The sequence below is a fragment of the Ochotona curzoniae genome, unplaced genomic scaffold (assembly GCF_017591425.1).
Source record: "Ochotona curzoniae isolate NIBS_2020 unplaced genomic scaffold, NIBS_Ocur_1.0 contig_1071, whole genome shotgun sequence".
NCBI lineage: Eukaryota > Metazoa > Chordata > Mammalia > Lagomorpha > Ochotonidae > Ochotona > Ochotona curzoniae.
The window spans coordinates 21,970,166-21,996,481 of NW_024464939.1; the positions used below are offsets into that span (position 1 = coordinate 21,970,166).

Consider the following 26,316-nt stretch of genomic DNA (forward strand, 5'->3'; position numbering starts at 1 on the left):
CGTGGGTGTAGGACGGGCTGGGCTAGGTCTCTGTCCCTCTTGAGCCACTCATGAGCTGTGTCCAGGTGTGGACCAGGCTTGGCTGGGCTGTAGCACCGAACAGTAAAAATTGGAGTGGATGAGGTCCAGTCAGGAAAAGTTACTGTTCCTACTAGGACAGAAGGTGGACTAAGTAGGGCTGGGCCATGGACCCACCTGTGTATGTGAGATTTGGCACTGGGAGAGGTTTTGATGGAGGAGCTTGTGGAACTCCTCTGCCTTGACAGTCTCTGCAGGTAAGCCCAAGAACCAACATAGGGAGCAGCCCACACCAGGCCAGGTAATACGTTTGGCTCAAGTCTGGGGCAAGCTAGACTGGGCCAGTTCATATCACCCACTGGCAGATTTGAGAACCAGAATGGTGTGTGGGTCATGCCAGGTCAAGCCGCAGGACCAGCCAGTTCACATTAGGGCCTGGATTGAGGGCTGGGCTGGGCTGGGCTGGGCCAGGCTACAGCATCCACTGGCAAGTGCCAAGGTGAGGTGGGCCGTTCCAGACTGGGCCAACTGTACCCATCCAGACAGAACTGACCCAGCAATTGCAGCTACCCGTATGTGTGTAGACTGATGTGGGCAGCGGACTGTTCTGGACCCTATATTGACGAGCACACACAAGAATTAAGTCTGGGATTACTTCAGATGAAGTTTCTTTCGGGATCTTTGCCAATTGAACCGCTGGACTCAAGAACTCTAACCATGGAGAACATTGCAGGTTCCATGGTTTGATCGTGAAGTGCATGTGTCAGAACTGAACCGCCTCGGTGGCTTAGGTGGAACAGTGGACAGCATATCCAGGTGCACATGGCAGATATGGCAGTATATTAAAGCCTGCAGGGGACACCTGGTACCCTAACAAAGGACTAAGGACAGAACAAATTGGTCAAGTAACCCAGCCAAGTGTTGGCAGTGAGTATTTGGGCATATGGAGACTCTAAGGTAGACTATGTCAGCTAGTGGATTCTGGAGAGAGATCATTGTGCTTGGAGAGGTGAGATTGACAGTAATTCAGTGCTGTTGAACTATCAAAAGCACTTGAATAGGACCCTTGAAGGATGCCCCACACTGGGGACCCTGGAATGGTTGGGAGACTGGGTGTTGCTTCTCCCATTATCTGTCCCTTTTCCCCAGATACAGGAAGGAAAAGGAGCATGTGGAAACTGGTATCACCCATTTTCCTCTAGCCCTTGACCCTTTGCACCCTAATCAATTGTATGAAATTTACCAAAAAAAGACTTCCATTATTTGTCTATGTGTAAAGTCTTGAAATTGGCTGTGATTCCTCCTGTTATTCTTTATTAGCATTGTTTTTGTCAAATTCTAATTATATTTCCTTTCCCATTACATAAGTTGAGGAATGTGCTTACATGTGAGCAGAAATTACTGCTGAAATTTTAATTTAAAATTTTTTAGATCAAATTGGAGAAAATTATCGATTTTTTGCAGTTTTGACTTTTTCAAACCCTAAAATTGGTGTATTTATACTACTTGGTTTTCTTTAATTAGCATTTATTTCTGTGTATATTATGCATATGCTTTGTTAGATTTGTATCTAAAAATTTCATTTTGGAGGGAGCTACTGTAATTATTTAATTTTTTTCCAGTTACTCATTACTAATAAACACATAGAATTTTGTTTTTGTTTTGTTTTGTTTTTTTGGTATGTGGCAACCCTACTGCATTTAATCATCGATCTTAAGAATTTTTTCACTTAAAATTAGTTTTAAATTTAGACATTTGTAAGAACAGTTTTATATATTCCTTTCTAATAAACATGGCTTTTTTTTTTAACTGAATGGGACGTTTAATTCGAAGTTGAAAATAAATGATTATAGTAGCTATTCTTTGTTCTAGATCTTGGAGAAAAGTATTTGGGTTTCATCAGTTATCTCAATCACTGGTTTCTTACAACACATGTTTATGAGGTTGAGTTCCTGTCTTTTGCTAGGTTATTAGGAGTTTGTCATAAATGGATGTTCAGTTTTTTCAAATCTTTTTCTGCATCATTTCATATGCTAATGGGATTTTTTTTTTTCAATTGTTGTGTTGCCTTGGTAGATTGCATTAGTTGAGTCTTTGTTGCGGGTTTGGGAGAATGTTGAATTAGTCTTACATCCTTGGAATAAATTTCACTTTGTCATGGTGCACACTTTTTATGTAAAGATTGCTGAATTCTTGTTACTACTATCTTGTTGGAGATTTTTGCATGCTTATTTAATCATCAGTGATATTGGTCCTTAATTTTCTATGTGATTGGTATCTGTACCATGCAGTTCTGATGCTGACCCCCTGGAGTCAGGTCAGATTTGATGGCTTAAGGCTCCAGCCTCCATACAAGTGCTCTCACTTCAGAATCCAGCCCACAAGCTTCAGGGGTCGCAGCCACTGCACTTCTGACCAATTGGATACAAATTTGGACATTTTTATTATGCCTTCAGATTCAGTATAGCACCTCATTGGACTTAGGACACATCGGACTGTATTTAAGATTACAAAAGGGGGACCATCTCCCAAAAAGGGAATTGCAGAACAAGGTTTGTGACAGCCCGATACCTTTTGTGTGCTCAATGCTTTATTTTCACAGCTCAACATGGCTACTTAACCACCATCCAGAGCAGCTCACACATGCTTCTGTTGCCCAGAGTTTTTGTTGTGGTTTCATTGCATAGACATTATTGAATGATTTCACTAGCCATAATTGAACCCAGTGTGTAATTCCTTCCCCTTTCAGCATCCAGGCTGAGAACATATGGCCAAAATTCCAACTTTAATCACATAGTGTTACTTTTAGAAGTTCTAAGCCCTGTCCAGAAACTATTCAAGGGGTTTAGTATGACTAACTTCATTGAGAAAATTCCAAGAGACTCCCATATAACAAAAGGGACAAATTTTAACTAAATTGTTTACTTAACAGTAGTCTGGTTTTGGTATCAGGATAATATTGACCTCATAAAAGGAGTTTTCTCGGTAGAATTGCTGTTGATTCTTTCATACACATTTGATAGTATCCTGTGAAACTCGGTGGTCTAGAAAATCACATTTTTGTAGTTGCTTTTTAACAGTAATTCAGTGTCGTTATAGTTTTTAAAAAATATTTAACTCAAGTTATCTTGAGAGAGAGTGAGACATAGATATTCCATTTGCTGATTCACTCTCCAAATTGCTGCAACAGCCAGAGCTTCTGCACTGTCTCCTGTGGTATATGCAGGAGCCCAAGGACCTGAGCCATCCTTCAGTGCTTTCCCAAGCCATAAGCAGGGAGCTGGATCTGGAAGTGGCGCACCCAGGACTCAAAATCTGCGCCCATGTAGGGTGTCATTGGCACTGCTGTGTCACCGTGCTCTCCAGTGTGTTTAGTTGCTACAGGAATACTCAGATTATTTGTTCCTACAGAGAGGGTTGTGGGGTTTTTTTTTGTTCACTTCAACTATTAGATTTGTGTTTATAGAGTTCTCATCCCATCCCTTTTAATGTCTGTGGTTTGTACAGTGGTTTTCTTGTCTCATTCCTGGTACTGGCAATTTGTGTCTATCAACCTCATTTAGAGATTTTAAGTTTTACTGATCTTTTCAGAGAACAGGTGTTTTTCATTGGTTTCCCTCCTCCTACATTTTGGCTTTTATATTTATTGTTTTTGTTTGTTTGCTCTGGGTCTATTCTGTACTTTAACTAAGTGGGACCTTAGACTTCAGACATTTCCTGTCTTCCAATGAAGTATTTAAAGCTAAAGATCTCTTCGACATATGTGTGCATGTGTGTTTTAAGATTTATTTTTATTGGAAGTTCAGATTTACAGAGAGAAGGAAAGACAGAAAGATCTTCCATACACTGGTTCACTTCTCATGTGGCTGCAATGGCTGGAACAAAACCAATTGGAACCCAGTAGCCAGGAGCTTCTTCAGGGTTTCCCACAGCGGGTGCCTGGTCTCAATGCCTTGGGCCATCCTTTACTGCCTTCCGAGGCCACAAGCAGGGAAGAAGAGCAGCTGGGAAACTAACTGGCATCTATATGGGATCCTGGATCATGAAGGCGAGACCTTGAGCCGCTGGGCCACCATGCTGGGCCCCTTCTGGCATGTTTATTTGTATACAAAAAGTTTGTTGTTTTTACCCAGTTTCGTGTAGTCCCCTACCCACCATTCCCCAGCTTTATGACTTTTTTTTTTTTAAACTTTAATTTTATTTGAAAGACAGAAAGACAGAAATCTTCTGTCTGCTGATTCTCTCCCCAAATACCCGCAACAGCCCAGACTGGGTCAGGCTGAAGCCAGGAGCCTAGAACTCGGTCCCTGTCTGCCACATGGATGACTGGAAGCTACTAATGTGAACCATCAATTGCTGCCTCTCAGGATATGTGTTAGCACAAAGCTGGGTCAGAAACAAAGGAACCGGAACTTGAACTGTGAGGTCCCAGCAGTGACTTTAAATTGTTTAAACTGGTGACTTCAAACCTATGGGGACTTACTCTTGATCTGTATATTGTTTAGAAGTCTGGTGTTTCATTTCTAGGAACTCAGTAGTTATTGCTATTAATCCCTTGATTTCTGGTACTTCTAGTACTATTGCTACTACTACTACTATTATTATTATTGTAGTTAGGAAACATACTGTGTGTGATTTCAATTCTTTTAAATTTGTTGACTGTTTATTGTAGTTAGGAAACGTAGTATGTGTGATTTCAATTCTTTTAAATTTTTTGACTTTGTTTTATGGCTTAGTATATGAACTGTCAGTGACTGGTTCATGAACATTTGAGAAGAATGTGCATTCTATTGTTGAGTAGGTGTTCTATAGATTCTGTGATTAATACTTTTATTCTGTATTCTCTGTCCTCAGTGGTATCTTGGTGTGGCGGTTCTGTTCTGAAAAGAGTGTTGAAGTCTTCAGTTGTAATTGCAAATTTGTCTGTTTCTTCTTTTAGTTCTGTCAGTTTCACTGTTCTGTGTTTTGAGATTCTGTGTGCACATACACATTTAGAATTATTGTGTAGTCTTAGTTTAGTTTTAAAAATAATTTAGATTCTCCTGGTTTGTTTTCATGTCTTACAGTTATGTGTTTACTTTCAGGCTCCATGTGACTCTGTTTTGTGTGTGCAGTTAGGTTCATGTAGGTAGTGTGTACTGTATTCTGTGCTTATTCAGGATTTGCCTTTCTAGCATAAGTCAGCTTCAGTCTGAAAGTGGTAAATGCACAATTCCAGAAATAACTCATGTTTCAGATTACACACTGTTCTGAGTAGTGTGATGAAAGCGTATGTTGTCATATCCTTCCCACTCAGGACCTTTCTTCAGCAAATCCACTTTGGATATGCACCATCCACCTGTTAATAGCTGTCTTAGCCATTGGTTTGGACATTTAGTATCACAGTGCTTGTGGTCAGGTAATCCCTGTTTTATGTAATAATGGCCCCAAAGGCCAAGGGTAGTGATGCTGATAATTTGAGTCTGTTAAAAAGAAGCCTTAAGCTAAAAGGTGAAAATTCTCTAATTAGTAAGGACAGGAAAAAGGTTGGTGAGATCTAAGAACAAATCTATTTTTGATGTTGTGAAGAAGAAAAATACTCATACTACTTTGCAGGTCTATCAAACTGCAAAAGTTAAGTCATAGCATGTCGTAAGTGCTTAGGTAAGGTGAAAAATATTACATTTTTATACATATATAAGAAAATACATCTGTACATAAAATGTTATACAATAATTTCCGACCTCCGCTGGAAGTTTTAGAACGTACATATTTTAGCCTCAGTGGAAATGCTGTAGCTGCTTCATTGTTTTTAAAATCTGGTATGCTATAAACTCTGTCTTAATTGTTGTGCTTAGACCTTTTTTATTTAATATATTTGTATGGTAGAATTTAAGTCTGGCATTTACTTTCTTGGTTCATTGTTCCCTCTCCATTTTTCTTTCCCATGTCCCTTTTCTTGCCTTTTTGTGAGTCGCTGGGAAATTTGGGGGAAATGGGTATTATGGTGCACAGCTAAGATTCTGCTTGGAATACCTGCATCCCATTTAAAAAAAAAAAAAAAGGCCTAGTTTCAGCTCCCACTGAACTTCGAAACCAACTACCCACCCTTGGAAGCCGCAGGTGATGATTCAGGTACCCAGTGGGGCCCTGCTATTCACATGGGAGGCCTGGATACGCCTGACTTTAGTGTGTTCCTGCCCTGGCTATTGTAGTGATAACATTGTCCATACATTTTTCTCAAAGTATGTTCATGTCAGCATTTCACTAATAGTTTCTTTAATTTTTTTTTAAAGATTGATTTGAAATGCAGAGGTAGCAGGGAGAATCAAGGGAAATAAACATTAGTTATCTATTGCTTGGAATGGGGCCATTTTTCATTCTTTATTCCTAGACTCTAGCTCAGTATCAGTCACAATAGTAGATTTTGAATAAATTTTACTGTATTCTGTAGAACTAAATATGAAGAAAGCCTTGCTTTTTCATTGTCCTTTCTTCGCCCCTTTTTAAAAATGATTTCATTTATTTGAAAGAGGGAGAAGTCTGCTGGTTCACTCCCCACATGACTGCAATGGCCTGGGCTGGGACCAAAGCCAAGAGCTTTTTCCAGGTCCCTGTGTGGGTGCAGGGGCCCTAGCACTTGGGCCATCTTCTGCTTTTCTAGTAGAGAAGCAAGGGCATAACCTGGCGTCCATATGGGATGCTGACTTCCCAGGCAGAGGCTTTCTCTTGTACTCTACAACAATGGCTTTGTTTCTTTCTCATGCCTTCTTTATTTGTGGCTGTTTAACACCCAGGACTGAAAGTGATAGTGTCTTTAAAGTTATCTGCTTGTTCGAGTTTACACAGGGGCTAAAAATCTGTTTTTGATGAACAAATAATTTGAATAATTTGAAGTTGAAGTGTAAGGTGTAAGTTGAAGTGTAAACTAAGGTGATTAGGAAAAGATAGCCTTTTCTCTTCAGTCTCAAATGCAAGGGTGATAACTAGCCTTTCTCTTCAGTCAGAACAAAATCTTGAGGCAGATGTTGGCCTGGCAGTTAAGATGCTCACATCTTTCTGTAGTGCCTAGGCTCCGTACTTGTTCAGCTCCTGACTTCCCCTTGACTAACTGAAATTTTCTACCCTTGATCAGTATCTCCCTTTTCCCCAAGCCTCTGATAAATCAGCATTTTGTTTTCTGTTTGTATGAGTTTGACTGTTTTGGGGTTTTTTTTTTTTTTTTGGTTTGTCTTTCTGTGCTTTCACTTGGTATATCTTCCTCATTCACCTATGTTGTTACTAATGAAAGGATTTCCTCCTTCTTAAATGCTGAATAGCATTCTGTCATGTACATGGTGCCATGTTTTCTTCATTAATCTCATTATGGACACCTGGGTTGCTTCCATTTTTAGTTATGATTCTCATAAACAATTGCATCTTTCAAAATTAGAGATTTTAAATGCTTATACCACAAAAATAAGTATGTGACGTGATGAAATTATTCATACTATAATATTAATACATGAAGATCACATCATGCCACATTAAATACATATGTGGTTAATATTTGTAAAAATGACATTAGAAATTAAATTTTAAAGAGATATTGCTGCTTAACTTCAGATATCTGAAGTAAGGATATGTGAATGATCTCAGTGCTTTGTAATCTTGTATTTTAAAAAGATATGGCCTTTGTCTTCCTTGAGCTCATAAACAGGGTTTATGATGGGGAATAGAGAATGAGTTGGATGCTAAGACTGGTTATGGAATATTTAACCCAGAAGGTGGAGTTTGGGCTCTGTCTTGAAAGGAGTCAAAATTTGCAAGGTAATATTAGGTTATTCATATTTGGAAGATGCTTGCGTTACAAGGGAAATTGACAAAGTACTAGGTGCATTTTATTCAGCTCTGTAATCTCTTAACTGTCTGCTTTTAAAATCCAAATCTTTATAACACATTACAGGAACTTTACATGTTTCAGGCAGTTCTTTTGTGCCTCACCATTAGCCCTCTGTCGTTGTGAAGAAGTTATTTGATACCACTATCCTTAAGCCTGCTTAACTCTTCCTGTTCTGGTTATCTCCCTGGATTGAGTGGTGTAGCACAGTAACCATTTTTGTTATGCTCAGAGGTTATGTACTTCAGGAATTCAGATGTGGTATGTCGCTGCTCCACAATGCCAGGGTACCTCAGCTGGATGACTCAAATGACTGGGGGAAAAGAAAGTGTCTGGAAAATGGAATCCTGAGGAAGCTACATGTCTTGTGTCTGGATTTTGATGACTTGAAAACTGGGCTCAACAATCAACTTGACTGTTGACAACCAATTTTTTTTTTTCTGGCCTCCAGGATCTTGGTTCCTCATATTGGTCCGCTGGGTTCTAGGATGGTTGTGAGGAGAGCCAACATTCTAGGAGAATCAGGCGGGAGCTGCTTGGCCTTTTATGACCTAACCTTTGCAGTTGTCCACTGTCACTTCTACTACATTCTAATGGTTATTTGTAAATCTTTGTAAAGAGCCCACAGGTTGTCAGGGGAACCAGAATATGCTTCTTGGTGAGGTTGTGGCAAGGTCATTTGTAGCAAGAAGAGCATATAGGATGGCAGGTATTGTAGTAACAATTTTTGGAAATGCAGCCTGTTACACTGTCTCCCAAAATTCATAAACTAATTGAGAATTTCTAATCCAATATGTAAAATGCCCTGAAAAATGAAACTTCTTGATCATTACATGGAATTTTGGATTAAAGGTGTTCAATATGTAAAGTCTGCATGAATATCGCAAGATCTGATCACTTCAGAACACATACATTTTGTGTAAGGGATACATGTATATTGATTTCTGTTGAGTTTTGTCACATAAATAGCCCACAGATATTGAAAGTAATGACCAAAATGTACCTATTGTTTATTCCTACCCTCCACCTCTATGCCTGTACAATGAGAAAAGTATATTTTGTGTGTAAGTTAGTGTTAAATTGCACACAGAATCTCTTCTTGCTTCACCCTGCTCTGCTGCCCAGAATAGGTAGCTCTGTTAATCTTCTTTGCCTGTGAAATATGTTTTACTCACTCCTCTCGTCATAACTTCAGTTGAAGCCATTATCTCTTCTCTCAGTTATCGTACCATTCTGTTTAATTTTGTGTTTCCATTTAACTTTATGAAATGTGATTCTAGAATTACAAGTGTGGCTTTGAAAAGGTAAACCTAGTAGGATCTATACATACAAAAGAATGTCCCTTTTCAAAGTAATTCCTTTTATTTATGCAGCATTTTATTTTACCGTGCTTTCTTGTACCTAGGTATATTCAGTGTACCATTCTTAGTTGTGATTGCTCTTAGGCAGTTACGTGTTTGGTTTTTTTTAATTGTTGTTGACAGTCTAATGAGAAGTACGTACTTTTTTCCTAGAATGGTGTTTGCATGTACACAATTTGAGATGAATCTCAGAAATACTGGAATTAGGAATTTTTGATGTGTAGTTACATACCATTCTTCAAACTTGACTCTTGAGACATTTGTTCTTAATGGTGGTTGGTTCGATTCCTTTTCAACAGAAATTTTCTTCTGTTAGGTTATTCATTGGAAAGAAGGAAGTAGGCAGAAAAAGTGCAGATGTTTTTGAGTGCTAGCACCATTGTAATGCTTGATGTATGGATTTCTATGATACGGCTTTGTAGGAGATGATACTTTGGGAATGTATAAAGTATACTTTTTCTCATGTGTTTATTGTAAGACTATTCAGTTTTGAGACCTTTCCTTAGATTACTAAATTTGTATTTAGTGTTATTGTTCAGTTTAATATAGTACAAATTACACAAGGGTTGTTCAGATAGCTCATGGGAATTAAATATATTTTGATACAAAGCAGTTCTTAAATTCATGTGTGCTAGGTGTCTCAAAGTTCATGGAAATAGTAGTATGAAAAGACTATACACTATGGTTAAGACCTTGCATTTTTTTTTAAACATATTGGTTACTCAATACCATGTCAATTAATTCCATAATGTTGTAAATTGTTGTTGATGTTATGTTGGGGCTTTTATTTGATCAGGATGATATTCTGCCAGCTCTACCTTCAGACCAGAGATGGTCTCCCCAAGAAACCATTGAATTTATCTGGACAATAAGATGTTGGACTCTCTGATTGGTATATATGTTTGCAAAGAAAGAACCTTGACTGAATTTGAACTGTAATATGCAACAAGGTGGAGGAATCCATCATGGGGGAGGGTACGGGAAGGGGTGGGGGAAATCCCATAGCCTATGAAATTGTGTCACATAATGCAATGTAATTAATTAAAAACAAGATTATATACGAGTTTCAAAAATGTTTTTCACCAAAATAAACTTGTTTAATTCTGTGACATTGTGAACTTTTTGAAATACACTACATGACAAAATAAATGTCATAAGAGGCAGATCAAATTATTCCTAGTGTATAGATAATAAAGTTTGTTGAGTTCAGGTAAGTATTACTTTCATGGTTTTTATTTTCTCAGTTGCACAAAAGCATTTCTAAATATGTTAATGATATAAATTAAGGAACAGTTGATATGTTTAGGTAATTAAGTTTAACTTTCATTTTTGCACTTTTTCTGAGTCCTGTGCCTTAACAAGTATTTGCTTATTTCCAGTAATTGAGTATATCTGTAAAGAATAAGTCAAATTTCTTTGAAAATGCTTTGAAATTAATACCTTTTATAGTACTTCCCAAGGACCAGTTTCCACCAGTTTTAATGTTTTTCTAGATATGTATTTAATGAAACAACTGTGTTTCTAAGATTATCAAATTGTTAAAAAAAAAATTTTAAAGGAACTCTAAAGAAATGAGAGAGCTAGAGAGAAAATAGTTCCTGAATCTCTAAACGAGAATGTTTATTCCTTAAGCACTATTTATACATTAATAAAACTGAGTATCACTAAATAAATCCAGCATCTGAGTTTCATGTTATTTTAGCTCAAAACTGAGCAGCTTTCCTATTGTATCCAGTACCATTTGCGCTGTGTCTAGAGTTTACAGAACAGTGTTGCACATATTTAGTTATTTGTTGCTTACCTTGATTCTGGCCTTAATGGGGAAATGTTTCACAAGCTACTTCTTGGCTTGATGCAAACAATTTGGTATTTTTTTTTTATTAATTGAAAATTAATTCACTGCTTGGTTCTTCTGAAAAACAGCCCCAAACTGCTTATAAGTGCTAATCATTAGAATAGAAAGGTAATTTTAAACACTATTGTTACTGAACATTTAATATAAGAAAATTGCAAAAGTTTAAAGTCTAGTCTAAGAAGTCATACTGCTACAAAAATGGATGCAGGTGTGGTAGGAAAAACTCAGTTGTCTTATTTTTTGTCACTTTATAGGCAGTGATTTATATTTATTTATTTTTTGATTGATTGATTCCTTTTGGGATACAGAGTTCCCATTCCAGGTTCACTTCGTAGATACCCACACCAGGTGGAATTTGGCCAGGACAAAATCAGAAGATAAGAAGTCAGTCTAGGTCAGTTATATTGCTGGCAGTGACCCAACTACTGGACCCATCACTTGCTGCCTTCCGGGTGTGAATTAGCAGGAATTTGAGATTAGGAAGTGGAATTGGAACCTTACTGTTGATATTCTAATAATGAGCATCGTAACTGCTAGGCTAAATGCCTACCCAGCATTGTACATCTTTATTATGTAGTAGTTTTATTTCTTTGTAAGGTGTGACAGGAAGAAACAGGAAGAGGCTTCCATCTGCCTGCTCGTTTTCTGAAATGTTGCATCAGGCATGTTTGGGACAGGCCAAAGCCAGAAACAATGTAGTTCCCATATAGGTAATGATCCAAGTACTTGGGCAGTCTGTTTTCCACTGGTTTTCTCAGTCATATTAGAAGAAGCTAGATCACTAGTAGAGCAGATGGCACTGGAACCAGTGCTCTGAAAAGGTTGCTGGCATCACAAGCAGAGTTGTGACTCATTGAGCCACAACTCTAATATTGCTTGAAGTATTTTTACACTAGCCCCCTTCCATTCCTGTCACTAATAAAGCAGAAAGGGCATTGTTCCACAGGAAATGAAACTGAAATATGGAACATCAAGTATCTGACACATAGTAGTTAAGTTAAACATAAAGTTTATAGTAAGGTGGTTTGGCAAAATCACTTTACAATATGTGGAAAGTACTCAATAAATAGTAATTTTTTGTTTGGTTTCTTTTTAAGGTTTATTTATTTATTTTTGGAAAAGTAGATTTACAGAGAGAAGAGACAGGGAGAAAGAGTGTCCATCTGCTAGTTCACTCACTAAATAGATGCAGTGGCCTGAGCTGAGCTGATCCAAAACCAGGAATTAGGAGCTTTTTTTTAGGTCTTCCATGCAGGTGCAGGGTCCCAAGGCATTGGGTCATCTTTCCTTGCCATCCCAAGCCATAAGCAGGGAGCTGGATTGGAAGTGAAACACCCTGGACACAAACCAGTGCCCATGTGGGATGCTGACTCCAGCAGGTAGAGGATTAGTTTGTTAAGATCATTTTAATTCCTTGTTTGTGATTTTAATTCCTCTAATTTCTTTAATTCCTATTTTTTTTTTATTTTTGCCTAATAGCTTTAGTGATAACTTCCTATGTTGTGTTGAATAGCAGTGGTGAAAGTGGGCATCCTTACCTAGTTCCAGATCTTAGTGGAAAAACTTTTGTTCTTTCCCCATTCAGTATGATGCTGGAATGTGTGTGTGTGTGTGTGTGTGTGTGTGTGTGTTGCTTTTATTGTATTGTAGAAAGTTTCTTCTATGCATGTCTTGCTTAAGGTTTTTAGTATAAAGTACTGTTGGGTTCTATATCATCTATTGAGATAATCATATGGTTTTTATTTTTAATCTGTTGATGTGGTATATAGTTTATTGATTTGCATATGTTAACCATCCCTGCATGCCCTGCATGCCCTACATGTCAGGAATAAATCCCACTTGATTCAGGTGAATGATCTGTCTGATGTATTGTTTGATTCTGTTGGCTAGTATGTTGTTGAAGATTTTGCATCATCGGGAATATTAGTCTGTAACTGTCTTTTTCCCTTGTCTGTCTGGCTTCAGTAATAAAAAGACACTGGCTTCGTAAAGAGTTTGGAAGAATTGCTTCCCTTTCTATTTTTTGAATAGCTTTGGGGGAATTATTATTATTTTGGGGGAATATCTTCTTGATATGTCATGAAATTCAGCAGTGAAGCGATGTGGTCTGGGGTTTTTCTTTGTTGAGAGGGGTTTAATTGGTGATTCAGGGTGTCTTTGTTTTAGGTCTATTTAGGTTATTAATTGCCTCATGATTCAATTTTAGTAAATTGTGTCCAAATATCTATTCATTTATTTGGGTCTTCTGATTTGTTGGCATGTAGTTGCTTTTAATAGTCCTGATTCTGTGTGTCTGAAGTATCATATTTCCTTTTTCATCTCTGATCCTATTGATTCATGTCTTTTTTTTTTGATTAGCTGGGCTAATGGGGGATCTATTTTGCTGATTTTCTCAAAGAACAGCTCTTTGATTCATCTTACATATTGTTCTTTTGCTTTCTGGCTCATTTCCTTCCATATTTTGATAATTTTTTTTCTGTTAATTTTGGGATTGTGTTACTGTTGTTTTTCCTAACTCCTTCAGATGTGTGATTAGCCCATTTAGTTGGTGCTTTTCTAATTTCTTGACCTAAGTATTGATTGAAACAAATTTTCCTCTTACTGCTGCCTTGATTGTGTCCCAGATTTTGATGTATTGTGTTGATGTCATCATTTCTTTCAAGCGATTTTTAAAATTTCCTCCTTGATTTTTCTGTCACCCCTTGTTAATTTAGAAGCACATTTTTCAGTTTAGAAGTATTTATATATCTTCTGGGTTCTGTTTTTTTTTTTTTTATACTTTTTGGTTTTCAGTTTAATTTCATGATGGTCTGAGAAGCTGCATGGGATGGTTTTGATTTTTTTAAAAATTTGCTGAGGCTTGTTTTGTGGGCTATAATGTTATCATTCCTTGAGAAGGATCCATGTACCGTTTAAACCTGTCCTCACCCTATTCTGCCATCTTAATAATTATTAAAGTACTTATGTAGAGATTTTTACCGTGGCTCAGCAAGCTAATCTTCTACCTTGTAATTCCAGCATCCTATATGGGTCTTTTGTTCATGTCCAGGCTTCACCCAGCTTCCTGCATATGGCCTGGGAAAGCAGTGGCGGATGGCCCAAGTCCTTGGGAACCTGCATACGCATAGGAGACCTGGAAGAGCCCTCTGGCTGCAGGCTTTGGATCCACTTAGCTCTGACCATGGGTTTTTTTTTTTTTTTTTAAGATTTATTTATTTATTGGAAAGGCAGATATACAGAGAGGAGAGACAGAGAGGAAGATCTTCCTTCCAATGATTCACTCCCCAAGTGAGCGCAGTGGTCGATGCTATGCCAATCCGAAGCCAGGAGCCTCTTCCGGGTCTCCCACGCGGGCGCAGGGTCCCAAAGCTTTGGGCTGTCCTCAACTGCTTTCCCGGGCCACAGGCAGGGAGCTGGATGGGAAGCGGGGCTGTCAGGATTAGAACCGGCGCCCATATGGGATCCCGGGCGTGCAAGGCGAGGACCTTAACCACTGTACCATTGTGCCGGGCCCATGACCATTGTAATCATTTAGGGAGTAAACTAGGAAATGGAACACCTCCTTTCTCTGTGTCTCTCCTGTGTGTAAATTTACCTGTCAAATAAGAATTAAAAAACCTTTTAAAAATTATTAAATGTGTGTTAATATTTATAATTCCCAAATTTAATACATTTTCACTTAACACAAGTGTTCTTAGATACTGCTACTCATTTGTAGTACAGTGGGTAATGAGTCAGGATCTGGACTTAGGTTACCTTGTATTGGATCCCAGTAAAATATGATAAACCATATACATCCAAGCCAGGTAGCCATGGGACAAGTTATTATACCTCTCTGTCTCAATTTCTGAGGGTATGTCAGTTTGCATCTGAATGGGGTTTTGGCGAGGCTTAAATATAGAATATCTAAAATCATTACTCCATATAAAGTAAGTACATATGAAGTATAACAGTGTCTGGTGTGTGATCTGCATGAATACTTTTTGTCTGGACTTAATAAGTTAATCAGAGTCCTTTCCTTGATATATCACTTAGATATAAGAGTCTGTTATTACAGGTGCAATACTTCTAATTTATCCCACTTTATTATGGTAAAAATAGCAAATGGTGACATTTTCCATTAGATTCAACATGTGTGTTTTATAATGGCTTGTATAGTTATAAATAGTAAAATTGTATAAATTGTATAGTTGTAAACATCAACACATGCAAACTGTCTTTAAGATATTCTGGTTCTACCCTAGAAATCTCCCTGTGATGGGTCTAAGAGTGGTGCATTAAGGGGTTGACTTTTTCTTGCTTATCCAAAATGTTGCTTTATTTTGTGACTTCAATATATTGTATATTTTGTGCTTAATATTAGTGCCTATGGGTGATGGAAAGTTATTTCATAGAAAAATGCTTTGAGAAAGGAAAATTTGGAGGGAGTTAGTAATCTAAAATTTCACCTGCATTTATGGGCATAAGACATTCTGCATTCTGTTTTGTAATTTTATTATTTTGTGAACTAATACATTTGTATGAAACAGAACTTTAGTGCCCAATTTTCTTTTGAATTGCTATTCTTTTATAGAAATTATAAATATGTTTATAAAATCTATAATCAGATAAAGTAATGATATCCTTGTAGTGAAATTTTCTAATGTTTGGTTCTTTCCTCCCTTCCCATCCCTCAGAGGAAATAAAAGCTGAAACTGAAAAACAGAGGTTTGTGGAATTTTTAAATTTATTTAGTAAAAATAATTTGCAGATTTTTTTCAATCTTGGCTAAGATAATCAGTCATCTGTTTTATTGGGACAAATTTTCTGAATGCGATTTTTAGTAAAATCAACTTTTTAAAATAATTTAAAATAAATATATAGTTTTAAAGGAAAATCTTATAGCTAAGTACATATTTTTGAACTGTTATCAGATAATGCTTTCATGATTTAAATTCATGTTTAGAAAAATTCTCTTTGGTGGTATTAGCTTTGAGAACAGTATAAAGCATTTCAGAAATGCAGTTTGCTTTAAAGACAAGGCTTTTTAAGGCAAATGATACAAAATTTGTTAAGTAACAATAGAATATTTCTGCAATAGCAATACCAAGATTTTTGGAAGCACAAACTAGTATCTTGTATTTAATCACTTCTCTGACCTTATTACAGATTACTTCGTTTCTCTGGGCCTTGGTTTCCTAGTTTAGCAAAGTTTCTTTATGTTTGAAATTTGAGGCTTGTGTATGAGCTTATTATTGATACAGTAAATGTAATGTTCTAATCATACTCTTCGTTTCCGTTTAGTCCTCCTTATGGAGAAGCAAAAGCTGGATCAAGCACCCTTCCACCAGTGAAATCAAAGGCAAATTTTATTGAAGCAGACAAGTACTTCTTACCCTTTGAATTGGCATGCCAGTCCAAATGTCCCCGCATAGTCAGTACATCTTTAGATTGTTTGCAGGTAGGTGTGAAATTATGTCATCTAAAAATTTCTTAATTTCTAAACATTCAAAATTGATGATTCATATTTCTGTGAAAGCCTTGCATGTCTTTTTTTATATGGTAAGAACCTATAGACAGTGCTGCATCAGATTGATAATGACATCTGCTACATTGCTGCACTTTGTATATATATGCCATTCATTTATGCCACAAAAGTTTCTAAGCTCTTCAACACATGCACAAGCGTGCGCGTGCGCACACACACACACACACACACACACACACACACACACACACACACACTCAGAATTCTCTTGGATATTTGTAAGACAAACCTCCAGGTATTTCAGCGTTTGATAATCCTGTGTAATCAAGGAATAGTTCAGTAGCTAGGAAGATACCCTATGATTCATCTTTGAGATTAATTTTAAAAAAGTAACTTGTTCATTTGGTTTGTGATCTTTTCCCTGGAAGATTAGAATTACAGCATCAAACCTTTTTCCAGGTTATGATACACAATGACGAATGAGCAAATCTGTGAGTTATTGCAGTCAGTGTTTGAAAAGTAGGTTTTCTGTGTATTCTGAGTTGAATCTGAAAAGAGATTTAGGATCATTTAAAGGTCTTAAGATATTTTTCACAAAAGCAATGAAACCATGTTGAAATTTAAAACAGTGAGCAATTCTAACTCACCAGAGACAAGTTCTCAAGCATTGGCTTTCACAGTATATTTTCTGGTGGTTTTGTTGGAGTCATTGTTCTGTTTTTTTGTGTGTGTGTTTATTACAAGTACAAATAATTTTACTTGTTTACAACTAAAGAAGCTTTTTAAAAAAAAGATTTGTTTGGGGGCCTGGCAACGTGGCCTAGCGGCTTAAGTCCTCGCCTTGAACACACTGGGATCCCATATGGGCGCCGGTTCTAATCCCGGCAGCTCCACTTCCCAACCAGCTCCCTGCTTGTGGCCTGGGAAAGCAGTTGAGGACAGCCCAAAGCTTTGGCACCCTGCACCCATGTCGGATACCGGCACAGCCCCAGCCGTTGCAGCTCACTTGGGGAGTAAATCATCAGAAGGAAGATCTTCCTCTCTGTCTCTCCTCCTCTCTGTATATCTGACTTTCCAATAAATAAATAAATCTTTTAAAAAGAAAAGTTGTTTGTTTGAAACACAGTTGTGGAGAGCAAAAGAGATCTTCCACCTGTTGGTTCACTCCCCAAATGGAATAACAGCTGGAGCTGGGCCAGCCCAAACTCAGGAGACCAAGGAACGGGGCCTCCTCTGCTGCCTTCCTAGGCACACCAACAGGGAGCTAGATTCAAAGTAGAGCAGCCAGGATTTGAACCAGTGCTCATAGAGAATGCTGGCACCCCAGACTGTGGCTTTACTTACTTCACCTCAGTGCTGGCCCCATCTCATTTTCTGCAGATAAAGATAGTATACCATTTTGTTTCAGTTCTTCATGTTTCAAATTAAAAAAAAAAAAAACCTATATTCAGTTGCATGTGATTTCTGTTTAATTAGCTTGTATATACATAGACACATGTATAATGTGTGTCTGTGTGTGTGTATATATACATGTATGTTGGTTTAACTGGGATCTCTGTTTTCTTTTTCCATTTCAGAAACTTATTGCTTATGGACACTTGACTGGCAATGCTCCAGATAGCACAACCCCAGGCAAAAAATTAATTGATAGGATTATTGAGACTATTTGTGGCTGCTTCCAAGGTCCTCAGACAGATGAAGGCGTTCAGTTGCAGATAATAAAGGTAATTAATTATATAAGCGAATTTATTATTTATCACCTGTAGTTTGCAAATCGGAAGACTTTTGAACTCATGTTGGGAAATGTCCTTGTATGTACATTGCAGCTGTTACAGTGTTACTGATTGGAATTGGATCCAAGCTGCTTGATGCTGAATGACCAATAGCTAGAGACCAGAATTGCTGCAAGGGAGCATACATGTCCGCTTGGCCATTCAGGGGAAAGAGTGCACACCAGTCTCCAAATATGCTTTTCCCAGTTTGCAAATCAGCAAGCCTTTTAAAGGAAAAAGGAAGGATGGGGAAGATTGTCAAACAGGATTTGAGGAGCCCTGTTGAATATTGGAAACTAGTTAGAGGTTCCTTAGTGAGAAATTTGGCTGTTTTTTTGGCAGATGGGGGTGAGTTCTCCTCTAGTGAGATTTGTTGATTGGGCCCTCTATCTCCCTCTACTTAATTTCTGAAATTCTTAGGTCTGTTTGTAATTGAACAAACATTTTGGTTAGCCATAGGATGCACAATCAACTTTTGTTAATGGGAACAGGAAAAGGAATGGAAAATGTACTTGTAGATTATTCCGTATTTGTGGCTGGTGTCAAGATAAGAATATGAAAAAATAAAAAGGGAAATATAGTACAGCTAGAAGTCATTTGGATAATTTTTTTAGACTCCCTCTAGTCAGAGCATTTTGTTTATTGAATGCAAGGAGTTCATTCCAAAAGGTAACGTTTCTAAATCTGATGGCTAACTGGGACTTTAAAAGGAACAGTTTTCTATGTCTGGCATGTTTTTTGGTGCGTACTCTCACCTTCAAGTTTCAGGGCAGCCCCTGTAGTTTCCTCTGCATTGTTAAGTTTCTCATGGCTTGTCCACTCAATCCATTGATTATCATTTATCCCCCCAGCTTTCATGATTCCTTTGTACCTACTCAGCTACTGAACCTGCTCAGCCAAATGGTTTTGGGTTTAGATGGTTGAACTCCTTTAGAGAAAAGCTCATCATGGTTCCAGTTTTTTAAAAATGTCAGTTGTTAATATTATTGTTAGTGAGTAATGGTATTGCATAGTAGATTAGATAATACATTTACATGTAGAAAGTATTTCTTCCTGTATGAATATAGCTCCTTCTGAGTCTTTTAGTTTCAAAACTATTTTCCATGTTCTTTAGTAATATCTTTATTCTAAGAAACATATCCAATTGTCTGTCTGTTATAGTTTCCATGGTTTAAAGTGGTTGTAATCATTAAGGTTCATTTTTATTTTCTTAAGGAGCTCTTTTTTTTTTTTTTAAATTCCAATATACAGAAGAGGAGAGACAAAGATCTTCTGTCCATTGATTCACTCCCCAGGCAGCTGCAATGGCCAAAGCTGAGCCAATCTGAAGGCAGGAGCCAGGAACCTCCTCCAGGTCTCCATGCAGGTGCAGGGACCCAAGGCTTTGGGCCATCCTCAGTTGCTTTCCCAGGCCGCGAGCAGGGAGCTGGATGGGAAGCGGGGCTGCCAGGATATGGAACTGGCACCCATATGGGATCCTGGCGCATGCAAGGAGAGGACTTTAACTGCTAGGCTACCATAATGGGCCCTAAGTTTCACTCCTCATAGCATTGTACAACCTAAGTAGGACAAAAAGTGCACTTGAGAAATCCTAAAATCTGAAAATTTACTTGAAGTTGTTTACTTTAGGAAAAAATGTACCTTAGATGCATTTCACATGCTTTGTTCTATGAATATTTTTGGCAGTGACAAAAATCTTTTCACTGAGTTCCATCAATAGAAAATATCTGAAAAAATTGGAAGTAGAAAAGATATGGTGTTTATCTTTTAGAGTTGACAGCTTCTCATCAGGTATATGAGGTGTGTCTGTTTACTATGACTTAGTGTTAAAGCTATACGTTTTTAGTAAACAATAATATTTTTAGTAAATCGAAATCAGGTTGAAACGGATTTTAGTTGGATGATTTTTCTAGTATTCTAAGGCTAGGAAGAATATTTAGAAACTGCTGTAAAATATCAAACATTGTTAGAGTTGATGATATAACCCAAGGCAGGAATACATAGTACTACATACACTGTCTGAAAAAGGGAATTGTTCCTGAAGTTTTACTTTTATTGTAGAAGTAAATATTTTTGCAGAAATTCTAGGTGCAGAAAATTGTTTAACTTTGTTTTTTTTGCTTGTTTGTGTTTTAGGCTTTACTTACTGCGGTCACATCGCAACACATAGAAATTCATGAAGGAACTGTTCTGCAGGCTGTGCGAACATGTTACAATATCTATCTAGCAAGCAAAAATCTCATCAATCAGACAACAGCCAAAGCTACTCTAACTCAGATGTTAAATGTTATCTTTGCGCGAATGGAAAACCAAGCAGTAAGTATTGGAAAAACCTAGATACTGCATAGAACATGATGGGCATCAAACATTGAAAGCGGATTACAGTGAAGTCTTTGAACATGCAGGGAAGATTTTTTTCAATTATTCTGTTTACTGGAGATTTACTATGTTATATTTTGTTTTAAGGTTTACTGATCTAGGACAAAATGTGTTTTGTTCATAAATAGGATGTGAAATACACTCATTGCAGTCTTCCTCACAGGAGTGTTTATGAATTGGATATTTTTATTACACAAACCTAGTAGAGTATGATAAAAAAATATGTAAGTACCCAGTTTTGTCTATTTTGGTATAAAATTAGTCTTTAAGCCTTGCGTAAAGAGAGAAGAGTACCAGTAAATACAATAGGAAGAAAACGGCTAAAATCACCATTAGAGAATTAGCACAGTAAATACTGTTGCTAATCCTGTTGTCTTCCCAATTTAATTATAGCAGCCTCCACCCACTGATACTTAGTTCTGTGGGTTACAGTCTGTTACTGCTATCATTTGTTTGCTAGATTAGTCCAGCTTTGGCCTTGTCTCTTTTGAACAAGCTCCATGGTGTTTCAGATTCATTTTGAATCTTCCCTGCCTCAGCCCTGGAATCAACCACTTCAGCAGGGAACTTTGCTTTGATTGGAGAATGATGTGTAGAAACCAAAAATTGAGTGCTTGGTTTGTGTATAGTACTGGGATATAACTGCTTCTAGGCACTCAGGGCCCAAAGCAGATGTCTGTTACTGACCTCTGCCCCACCATATCTCCTCACTTGTCTCAAGCTGCATACATTAAAATCCATGTGTTTAAAATGATTTCCAGTTGCAGTGAAATGGTACAAGTTTCATTTCAGCTTTTCACTTTACTTGTATGTTAACTTTTTTTCCTCAATAGTAAAAAGATCTGGCCTATGATATATTAATTAATACTGTTAATATGCATTAGTTTTAGAATTGCTAATGTATGCCATTGTCAATGGCAAATTTAAGTAGATTATAAATTTTGTTTTTAGCTCTGTATTAACCATTCACACTGTTTTCCTAAGTTAAAGTAGTCCTTTAATATATTCCATGTATTCTTAAATAGGGTAATGTTATTCTTTTGTAATGCATTTAGGTTTATTTGTTACTGTCTGCTTTTCATTTTGAGTGCTCCTCACATTGTTGTTTGTTTTAATCACTTTGTTGTTGTTTAAAATTTACTCTGGTTTAAGCGACCTATAAGATAGGTTTATACCTAGAGAACTGCCATTGCTTTTAATTCTTACCACCCCATACCTAGATTTTTTTTCTACCTCTTGGATGTAGCTAGTCACTTTAGTTCAAGTTTACCCTTCATATGTTTCTTTAGAGTAAATGAGCAGACTCATGTATAGGTCCATCAATTTCCTACTTTCTTACAAGAAAGGTAGCATACAGTATTATCTATCATTGCTTAACAAATTGCTCCAAATTTTGGCTACATAAAACAAGATTGTCATCTCTCACAATTTCTGTGGGTTTGTAATCTAAAAGAAAGAGGTTTCATCCAAGATGTCACACTAGACAATACCCTTTGGAGCTGTTCAGTGCTTTGGTCTGAAGATTGAATTCTTGCCCATGAGATTCACAGGACTGATTAGGACTTTCTCTATGGTAGATAATGCAAGTGTTTACCTTATAATAAGTGATCACACAGACCATCTCTGCTACTCTTGTGTTTTTTCGTGTGTTTTCCGGGGGTAGGGAAAAGGAGGAGGTTATGCTAGGGAGTAAAAATCAAGAGGTAAACATCACTGGGTTGGTGTTCACCCTAAAGGCTGATTACATAATTTAGATACTCTTTTATTCGTTGCTATTTTCACTGAGCAGTGTGTCCTAGAAAGCACATTTCATATTGGCCCCCAGAGATACTTTTTATTTCTTTTCACAAATGTTCAGTGCTCTAGGAGATATCATAGTTTGTTTGGCTGTTCTGTGTATTGATATTAGGTCATTCATAGTATTTTGCAACCTCAAGCAGTAGTTTTGGTGCTTTTTTGAGGGAATAAATGAAACTAATTTTATCACCAATATTTGTAATATCAGGAAAGTAAGTTTTAATCACTAGATTTATTTCACAATATCTTATTCAATTTCTTTTATGGTCCTACCATTATGCTAATCCTTACTTAACATACTGTTGAGCAAAATGGACTTGACCACTATCTTCAGCGATCTTAGAAGCCATGGAGCAAGGTGGACAAATATGAACCTTTAGGCAGATTAATCAGCTAATAAATATATAACTAAATCATTGTAGAGATTATGGATATTTCATGTCATGGAAGATACTGAGTTGTGTGTTGGGACAATTATGTAGAGTGGGAAAAAACGAAAGAGAAAATGGGAGAAGAACAAATGATTGACTTCCCACCTGCTGATGATCTTACAAGCTGCTCGTCTAAATTGCTTGTATCTGATAGATAATCTTACTCTCCCAACACTCAGATAAAATCTCAAACAAGAAAATTTTGTTCTTTTTTTGATTCACTCCTGATATTTCAAAGGAAAAAATGGTAATACCTTCCTTTAATTTTTAACTGTAGGTGGTTTTGCTATAAATTACACTTGAGTCATTTATTTATTATCATGAATGAGATGGGAAGGGCTGCTACCCACATAATGACAAGATGCTAGGACTGTTGCTGAACACATGACAACCTCCCATTACTTCCAAGAAAAAAATCCTTGATCGAAAATGTTACTAGCACTGTGTTGAAAAATCCCATTCCATAAAGTATAGAAGTATATAGAGAATATTTAAAAGTATTTTTATAGAATAACATTTTCTTTTTGAGGATGTTTCTGAAGAGTTTCTGCAACTCTGGAGTTAGCAGGAAAACATGGGAATTTATTGCCATGCTTGTCTGTTGTTCGAAAACATGTTTTTGTTCTGGTAAACCGTGGAACATATTGGTTACAGTTAGATTGGGAATGGTTGCTAGTCAAAGATTTCTCACTGTTAATTTTTTTTTTTTTACTTTATAATTCCAATTTTATTATTAATACTCCCATATGTGAAGATAAAAAACAAGTTCTCACAAAATATCAAGAGTCCTGCCAAGAATGGGAGATTATTTTTTTCTTTGAAGTTTATATATTTATTTATTTATTGTTATATTTTTTACAATCTTTGCATAGTTAATTAGGGTAAAAGGGTTTAAGGGCTATAGGAAAGTGGGTAAGACTATTATTTCCATATTGTTGACTTCATGTTTAAAGGGGGGTATTAAGGGAGAAGGCCCAACCAATTTCCCACCCTCCCCAGGTCCCAGATGTAGGGCATGCTCCGGGGTTCTTGCTCAAGTGGTTTTGATACTTCAACAGTTATGAATCGCTGTCAATCTTGCCACTCCAAGCACAATGAGGTCATTGAAGAATCCACTGATTGACATAGTCCATCATAGAGTCTCTGTTTGCCCCGTATTTCGCTGCCAACCTATAGCTGAGATGGTTGATTGACCAGTTCTATCTTCTCTTTTCTTGGTTAGGGTTCTGAGTCCAGCATTTCGATTGGGGAGATCTCCAAAGAAAGTTTGTCTGAGGTGTTCTCAGGCCAAATTTTTGTGTGTACTAGCAAGTACAGGGCCCGGCACAGTCCAACACCCAATCAGCTGGTGGTTGCAATTGTTGGGTTGGTTCTGTTTTCACTCGCAACTTCCACTGGAACCAATAGGTGTTGCAGTCCAGCCTGGCTCTGCCCAGCACATACTCGGCCCTCACATAAACCAGTGGGAGCTGCAGCCTAGTTGGAGCGACCCACAATAACCCCCACCAGGCCCGCCCCCTACCCTGGTTTGCCAGTATGTGTAGCAGTAATCCAGTCTGTCCCACACCCAATTCCACCCCAGCCCCTGACCTGGTTTTCGTGCCCTCCCGTGGAAGTGGTAACCCAAGAGGGATGAGCCCACTATTTCCCTCCCAGGCCTCTCCCTCTCCCTCTCCCAGAATATGCACTCTCCAGATAGTTCTGTGGTTTGACTTGACAGAACTAGGCCCCAGTGCCAGCTTCTTCCAGCTGATGCTGTGGCTAAGCCCAAACAACTCTCACCCACTCTAATTTTGTTTGCACCAGTAGGAATAATTAGCCCAGCCTGGCTTTTCCCTGATCTAGTCCACATGAGGCGTACAGGTGTTGTAGCCCTGCTTAGTCTGGTCTGCCACCATCTCAGCTCAAGCTCTCCAGCAGGAGCAGTTGTCCAGCAAAGGAACCCTCCCTTATTCCCCTGCTGGCTCCGCTCCCTCCCTTCCTGGTTCTACTGCGTGCTGGTTGGGCTCTGTGTTCACATCCAGTACATGCAACCTCACCTTGGCATTCCATATTGTGCACTAGTCTTTGTTGCGCCCGAACCTGGCTCGACCCGTACTGTTCTGGTGCTTGAATTTGCCAGTGGATGACATGAACAGATTAAGCCTGGTCTTCCTCCGACCCCTGCCAATTGCATGCCAATGGATAACTTTCCATAGCCTGTTCTGGGCTGTTTCCTATCATGTTTCTTGCGCTTACATCCCGGGTCTGTGTCCTGTCAGAGGAGTTGCCCATGCTCCTCCATCAGAACCTCTCCCAGTACCAGATTTTGCGCATACCAATGGGTCCATGAGCCAGCCCTACTCAGTCCACCTCCTGTCTTAACAGGAACAGTGGCTTTTCCTGACTGGCCTTCAACCCAAACTGTTCCTTGCTGTTGGATGTTTCAGCCCAAGTACGGCTCTTCCACACCCACATTTGGCTCACACATGGCTCAGTAGGGGTTTGAGACCTTGCCTAGTCCATCCCACATCTGCCCTGGTCCTCCAGGACACCAGAGGGTGTTGGTGTCTGGCCTGGCTTGGTGCATCCAATCCCAGTCCACATTTGTGCCAAGGAAGACTACAGCCATTTCCTGTTCAGACCGCAGCCCCCATTCCAGGCCACGTGCCCCTTAGTGGGAGCCTCAACCCAGTTAGGGTTGTCCCCTTAGCTCCCCAACTGGGCCTGTTCCCAACCGTAGAACACGCACATGCCAGTGATTGCTCTGACTCAGCTTGGCTCAGCCCCTCACCTGTCCTGACCTCTGCCTTAGATACTGTGGCTAAGCGTTCCTGGCTCATGCAGACCAGTAGGTACATGAGCCTAGCTAGGCATGACCTGTGTTCCGTCCTGGTCTCTAGTTTCGCTTGTGGGCTAAGGTTTGCTCAGTCGTGCCTGATCTACCCTGTTCCATTAGCAGTTAACACATTACCCAGCTGTTGGAGCTATTTTGCCCAGCTTGTCCAACCCCCAGGTCTGGACCACATGTTCACCAGCGGGAGCTATGACTCGCCAAGGGAGTTTCCCAAGTTCCTCCACTTAATCCACTCCCAGACCCAGTTCTCATACATGCCATTGGGTTTAGGCCAGGTTCCAGCAAAGTCTGGCCTTCCATTTGGCCTTGTATGAGCTGGTGAACATTGTAGCCCGGCCCACCCCACACCCTAATCAGGATGCACAATCGGGTGCTGCTGCTTTGACCAGTCCAGATCGTTGGGGGTTCCTTTACCTGTGATTGATGGCAGGCTCCTTGGACACACCTAACTTAGTCCATCACCACCCCTTGTGTGTGTGTGGATGACTGTTTTTATTCGGGTACAGGCACAGGTCTGGAAGGGTTACCTTGGGATGTCCCCT

The 26,316-nt window shown here is 38.5% G+C and overlaps 1 protein-coding gene across 5 annotated transcripts in view; it reads left to right on the forward strand.

The window, feature by feature from the left end:
* ARFGEF1 (ADP ribosylation factor guanine nucleotide exchange factor 1) overlaps window positions 1–26,316 on the forward strand; it is a 120,812-nt gene that overhangs the window by 19,907 nt on the left and 74,589 nt on the right. For 2 of the 5 annotated variants that reach the window (XR_005885315.1, XM_040994674.1), the window contains exons 2-5: window positions 15,769–15,799; window positions 16,376–16,532; window positions 18,137–18,283; window positions 20,468–20,647. Coding sequence is in view for 2 of the 5 variants with exons in the window: in XM_040994674.1 (XP_040850608.1) it covers window positions 15,769–15,799; window positions 16,376–16,532; window positions 18,137–18,283; window positions 20,468–20,647 (515 nt within the window). In the remaining 3 variants the exon portion in view is untranslated. Of the gene's footprint in view, window positions 1–805; window positions 810–15,768; window positions 15,800–16,375; window positions 16,533–18,136; window positions 18,284–20,467; window positions 20,648–26,316 lie in introns of those variants that run through there. The other 3 variants (XM_040994686.1, XM_040994696.1, XM_040994705.1) reach the window with 2 other exon arrangements.